This window comes from Thalia democratica, chromosome 1, assembly GCF_965202585.1.
Source record: "Thalia democratica chromosome 1, ktThaDemo2.hap1.1, whole genome shotgun sequence".
In the NCBI taxonomy this organism is placed as follows: domain Eukaryota; kingdom Metazoa; phylum Chordata; class Thaliacea; order Salpida; family Salpidae; genus Thalia; species Thalia democratica.
The window spans coordinates 70,065,830-70,073,037 of NC_139165.1; the positions used below are offsets into that span (position 1 = coordinate 70,065,830).

Sequence of the window (7,208 nt, forward strand, 5' to 3'; positions counted from 1 at the left end):
GTACCAAAATCGAAACTACTGAAAAACTCTAAGTTAACAACTAGTATAAGTTAAAACTATATTTAAAGTGAGAATTTCAACCTTTTAGTTTATATTCTAGTCTTCATTTTAAAAACCTTCGGAGTTTTAATATTTGAGTAGTAAAACTTTGTACTGGTCATTTTAATTATTGACTTAACTTTGATCGTAGCAACTAAAGTTGACAATGCAAAAAATTGTAAAAAAAATCTTTAGTAAATGTGCACTGTTTGTACAATGAAGTTTTAAGTAAACCCTCTTGACTATTGTCAAATGTTAAGTGACTATCCTTCTTTACTGTTGTATAATGGTTTCATTTGTAATATTTGCATTGAAACTAAGTTGTTTTTTTTTTGTTAAGAATAAAGTCTAGCTTTTTATGTGATGAAAATAGTAAATTTTGTTTTTAGAAGTTCAGCAGCAGTTTTAAGCAATTTTATTAAATAATAGAAACTTTTCTTGATAAAATTAAAAGGTGAAGCTTAGTGTTGGACGATTTTTAAATTTTTTTAGATTAAATTTTAAAAAGTGTAAATTTCTAAAGTTTTTATTCTAATATTTTTTAATTATAGTAGCATTGAAACAAAAATACAGAAAAAACTTGAAACTAATGTCGTAAATTTCTTTTGTTTAAGCCTAACACTAAAGAATTTTAGACACTTAGCCTAAGTTAGTGTTTTAAAACTTAAAAACGAAAATGAGCAAAATCAAACGAAACAGCAAAGATGTTCCTGAAGACACTACATTTTACAAACTTAAAATAAAAGACCTTGAAAAAGAAATATCAAGTTTGAAACAAGTAATTTTTTATATTTTGTTAAAAGCAGTTTTCAAACTTATTTCTTTTTTAAATATATAAATATAAATATTTTTTTAGGCTTAATTTAATTTCTAATTTTCGTTTAAAACAGCGTTACCCAACAACTAAAGTCTTTTAGTTAACATGTATTTCACAACTAAACTTATTTATAAAAAAAACGTAGTAATTGAAGTAAAGTTAAAAAACACTATTTAAAATTTTCAAACAGAGACTAAATGACTTAAGAAGAGCAAAAAATAGTGTGATGATAAAAAGAGAACGAGAAATAGTACATGTAGGACATCCACAGGTAGTTTAAATTTTATTTCATAAGGAATTTGGAATAAATATATTTTTAACACAATAACCTACTGAAATAGCTTTTTTGTTCTAAGCCAACGATTACAACAAAAGTTTTATTTTTGCAAATTTTATATGTAAATGAATAGTGATATATTTAAAAACTTGAACTACGCTTCAGGTTAGTAGAAGTCAGCCAAGTAAGCCAACAAACGAAGTAGACAATGACGGTAACAAAAATGTTATCAAAAAACTCAGAGAAACCGAATCATTGAACGCCGAACTGGAAAAAAAGTTAAAAGAGTTAAAAGAACAGAAATCTCTTTTGAACAAAGACTTAGAAAAAGAACGAAAACTGTCATCCACACATGAAAACCAAGTTAAAAGTTTACTTGAAAAACTAGAACTGAAGTCTACGCAAGAAGAAAATAAAAAAGTAGAAAACAAGTAGTTTTTTTTATTTAGTTTTAGAGTTAATTAGTAGTTGTAAAGAATTGGTAATTCTCGGAGAAGGTAGAAAATAATTTTAGATTTTTATTACCTTTTTAAAGGGTATAACAGGTTTTAAATAAACTTGATAGAAAGTTTATTTTTAAGAATGAGACTGAAAAAACGCAAAATTTTAAGCAAGCTTATTTAGAACTGCAGCATAAGTTTAAATTTAAAAGCTAGTAATACTTTTTTTTTTAAGTTTTAAAAAGTGTTTGTACTTTTCTTTAAGATTCGAAGTGAACAAAAAGTGCTTTAAAATTTAGAGGAAGCCAATAAATAACTTAAATCAGTATCTCGGAGAACTAAGTAATACTATCAGTTTACTTTAAAAGTTTCTTGTGTTTATATAACTGGTATAAAATTGGACTGGTGCAATAAATAAATTGAAAACTAAACTCTGTAACTTAAAAAAGAATAGTAATTGTGTATAAAGCTTTGTTGTTGAAATGATAGAACTATCAAGCTTCTTAAAATTAACAGAGATTTCTTTAAGTATTTATTGCTACTATTACTCTAATGTTCACAGTGATAGGGAATCACACATCACTGATCTAACAAATGAAAACGCAGAATTACGAGCTAAAAATACAAAATTGGTTGATGATTTGAGTGTAAAAGAGGCAAAGTGGCTTGAAAAAGAGCAGTTCTTTCAAAGAAAAGTTTTTTAGTTTATATAAAATGTGTATAGTTTACAACAAACTTTTTTTTTGACTTTGATACTTAAAATTTGTTAAACGTTTAAATTAAGAAAAGCTGTATATGTTATTTTTTAATTTAAGTAAACTCAAAAAAAAAACATTAAAGAATATTTAAAGAACAACCTATTTAATAAAAATTATTACATATATGTACAATATTTTTTTTGTTAAAAAAAGTAGTGCTCTTAATTCTCAAAACCATTAATATTAGATTAGATTAACCAAAAATATGTTTATTTTGCTTGGAGTTACATTAATATAAAAAGTAAATCATCGACAAGTAGTTATCTGTCAAAGGCACCTGACTTAATATTGCCCTTGATAAAGATATCAAAAAAAAAGCTTAAAGTTTCAATTTATATATGTGTAATGATGACTGTAAATTTTATAGATTGTTCTGTGTAAAATAACACAAATAAATGCCTAACTGTATCTGCAAACTACACTGCAAGTTCTTACTCAAAATGGGTCCTTTGTTTTTCAACTACATAAATATGGATTCTTTTTTTTTGACAACAATAATCTAACTTAAAGTTATTGTGATAGCAACTTACGAAAAGAAGTTGACAGAATGTATAAAATACTTAATAAAAAATTCGGTGTTTTAAGTATTTCATTAAGCTTAAAAATTTTAAATTATTAAAATTTTACAATTTTTTTACCATACTTGAGAGTAAACAAGTAATACATTACTGAAAATCTGTTGTCAATTTAAGCATACTCGACTTATGTAAAAACAAATGTTATAATACCTATTAAAAAGTGTTCAACTTGTAGTTTTTTATATTCTCTATTAAAGTATAATTAAGCCTTAAAAAATGTTTTGTCTAAACTTTCAAAATCTTTTAAAGTTAGAACATACTGGTATTATTTTTTTTAACAAGAAAAAACCATTAAAAAATTTATGTTAAGATATTTCCAAGCGCTACTTAACGTATTTACAAAACTTTTATAAAAAGATAGGCTTTTAACGTACAACTTGGTTGGTACATGCTTCTAGCGTGATTCCCCTAACTTTAGGAAAATGTAGGAAAGAGAGTATTTACAGTGTTAACTAGAATATGTGTTGTTTTTGCTGGTACTACTAATGTTAATAAACAGTTATTCTTAACATATGACTTTTTAAACTAAATTTTATTTAAAGTTTAAATTAAATAGAAAGCTAAGTGTTTTAAAAAAGTATCATTAGAAGTACTATTATTTTGTTGTGAACAATTAAATGAATAAGTTTTTAGAAGTTGTTAAACTTGGAGAAAAATTTTTGCGTCCAGTTTTAATAACAATATCAACTAGCTAAGGAAATGTTTGTTTTGAAAAATATGGTACAAACTTTTCAATAAAAAAAAATTAAACGAAATTCAGATTTCTGTAAACAAATGTACAGGAGCTTCAACTTCAAGAGGCATGGTCAAGTAAATACGCCAAATGGATGACAGACACCGAACAAAAAATAGATGATCTGAAAAAACAAAACGACATGTTAAGAGATTGCATCAACAGAGGGCTGCCTAAAAACAGCAAGAAGTAAAGAAACTAAAACATCAAGGATAATAAATTTAGATTTTTTTTATAACTTTCTTTTTTTTTGAGATAGACATACAAAAACAATCAAAAACTTTAAAAAAAAGTTGAACTTACTTTTTTAAACAAAATTTGGGTAACCAAAAATTATTTACTACAAAGATATGGTAATTTAAATTTAAGATTGTTTTGCTGTGCTTTTCATACTTTGTTTTTACATGCTTTAAATTTTAGTTAAAGCTTTTTGTAAAGTAAAGACAACCTAGAAAAAATACACTACCTAAGGTTTTATAAATTATTTTGTTTGCATATAAATCTTTTTATGTTTCAATTTTTTTTTCAGTATTATGTTTTAGTTTTGTAATTTAAAGTTTCTTTTAGCTTTTTCTAAAATCAATTTTTCGAATTATAACTACAATAGTTACGAATTTAACAATCATAAGCCTAAATGTTTTTGTTACTGTTATAACGTATGGATCCATTTGAAAACATTTAATTTGTAAACTTTGTGTTTTAGTACTTCATAAAAAAATATTCTTTATTTTAAATAAACATTCTTGTTTTTTTAGTTTTTTAATCCAAAAATAAAATTTTCAGATTACTTTTTTTTAAATAATCAAAATTATGTAATATTTTAGAATTTTATTTTTTATTAAATGTCGTATTTATAATTATGTTATTATATAAATGGCTAGTATTTATAAGGTACTTACTGTGGTATACTTTGCTTAAATCAATTAAAAACTACAAAAATGTCCTTTAAAATCAGTGTCAGTTTTAGCCAACTAGTATAAAAAACTGTATGTTTTATTTCATGTTAATCAGCTTGTATTTATGTTTTATGATATGCATAATTTGTTTGGTGTCAGATATTTTTTTACGATGACCTTTATCAAAAAAAATTGCTTTCGTATAATATTTTTTTCTTTGAAATTAATTACATTTTAATTGTAAGAAGATAATATTTTCCTGAATGGTTTTTTTTTAATACTTTTACTTTAAGACTATCTAAATAAGAAAACACATTATTAAATTTTAATTTTTTAGTTACCGTTGTTAAGTATAAACTACATACTCATAGTTTATTACTCTTTAAAATTATTTCATACTTTTTATTACTACCTTTTGTTCTCAAAGTTTTCACTAGTCTTATATTAGTTTTCTACGAACATTAATTGAAAATTCTATATTAAACCTTAGTGTCTTTTAACGTAAAGCCTGCATAGTGTATGTATAAATATTAAAACAGTAACCTTAATTAAGTTACATTAATAGTTAATTTTTTAAATGATTTACTTCTTCTTTTTTCAAAAGTTACTAAACAAAATTTAATTCTTTCGGTACAGATAGTAAAATCGTCTCAAAGAAAAACACTTTATATTGTAAATTTGAATAACTAATTTTGTTTGTTTAACAAACACTAAAAACGCTACTTTCCCAATAACGTAAAAAAAAATTTTTAAGAGAGCTTCGGCTCAAAAACAATGATTACAAAAAAAAAATTTAAGCTGTGCACAGTAAGATAATTACAGAGAAATTTTGTGTACAATACGTAATTATTAAAACTTTTTATACCTAAAATTACTATTATTAAAGTTTTATTTTTTGTTTTTAGCAACAAAAGATAACAGATTTTATTACAAAAACTAGAAGAAACAACTTTTGACATTTCTAAATTGTAAATCATTTACTTATAATTGAAATATTTTTGTTACCCCTCAAATTTTTTGTGCACAATAAGTTCTGTGCACAGGTGCTTTTTTTAAAACACTGAGAAACAATGCTCTAAAAAGCATAGTTGTCCGATTTCTATTATAAAATCGAAACACAGTTACTAGTGCATAAAATTTAAAGTTAATACAAATAAACGTTTTATCAGCATTCAAAACCATTTATTTCTGGAATTCTGATACTTTGCTCGGAAATATTTAAACGTAAAAAACAAATTTTATACAGTACTACATGTTTTTATATACTTTTTATCTTAACCAAATGGCTAACGTTTAAACACAGTCCTGATGTACCTAAATAATTTTAAGTTAGACAATACAACAAGTAAAAAAAATTATTTATAGTAAACAATCAACATTTTTAATTTTAATGCCTATTGTTGAAGTTTTTTATTTAAGACCTTTTATTTCTTTAGTTTATTCAAGGTGCTTATCTTATTAATCAGTTTTTAAAAATCTTCATTATATAACATATACTTTGTTCAACTGAAATCTAGGTTGGATAAGGTAAAAGTGCAGGTTGTATTTAAACTTTAACTATTTTATAAAGAAATTTTTATACAAATACAAAATCAGCGTAGGTATAAACCCTGTAATTTCAAGTGTTTTCGGAAGATTAATCGCATTAAATTGTAATTTTCATAATTTTTTTATCGATTGTCAACGAGAGTTTTGTTATTTTTGAGAGCCCTTTGTTTTAAGTACTTGTTAACAAACACAAAAATCATATGTTTCCCCACATAACTTAGTATTTTTACTTTTCGTTATACAAGCCCTAGTAAAAGGATATTTATATAAAAAATTATGATAAAAATTGAAAACTTGTATTACTGCAATTTAAATCTAAAATAGATTTCAGAATTTTAGTTATTTTACACTTTAGATATTTCCTTTTTTATCAAGTTAATTTTTTACTTTAGTAATAGTACTACTTTTTTAGAAGATTATTTTATCTTAAGTATAGACAGTTTACAATTTTTTATTATATTTAAGTAAAAATTACCTTCATTATTTCCTTTATTTATTTTTAGAATACAACGTGTTTTTGAGATAAATCTAGATAATAAAGTTGCATACTAAATAATAATAATAATTATAACAAAACTTTCTATAAATATTATGTTTTTGAGCAATCAAATAAAATATGTACATTTTAACAGATTCAATTATAAGAAAGTAGTATTTTTTGTTTTTGAAAATCACACAACATAAGTTTAAATTTCATTCCATACTATAATAATCATTTATCTACTTTGCTAATTACCACACTTAATCTTAAATGAAATATTGAAAACTTTAGTTAACATAAAAAATATAAATCAAATTAGTTGAATTTAGACTGACTTTGTTTTTAAAGGTAGTCAAAAAAGATAACCAGAATATTTTCATTTACTTTTTATTCATAAAATGTTTGAAAGTTTGATTAATCGTTCTGTTAAAAATCAAAAGTTATCTTTCAGAAAAGCATAGGTCAGAAAAACACGGGTGACACTTTAGAACAGAGTGATACTTTAGCACGGTGTGACAATTTAGCACGGTGTGACACTTTAGCACGGAGTGACACTTTAGAACAGAATTTATTTTGCTTTTTTTTTCTTTGCTTAAATCACATTAGGTACTGTATTGTTTAAAAAATCTAAAAACTAACTA

At 23.8% G+C, this 7,208-nt stretch overlaps 1 protein-coding gene across 1 annotated transcript; it reads left to right on the plus strand.

Moving 5' to 3' along the window:
- The first annotated feature begins 676 nt into the window (after positions 1–676).
- On the plus strand, positions 677–4,007 carry LOC145844615 (uncharacterized). Its single transcript, XM_082952015.1, has 5 exons — positions 677–817; positions 1,047–1,127; positions 1,299–1,564; positions 2,136–2,268; positions 3,692–4,007. Exons 1-5 carry the CDS (start codon positions 716–718, stop codon positions 3,833–3,835), a joined length of 726 nt encoding a protein of 241 aa, XP_082808141.1. The 5' UTR covers positions 677–715; the 3' UTR covers positions 3,836–4,007.
- The last annotated feature ends 3,201 nt before the right edge of the window (positions 4,008–7,208 follow it).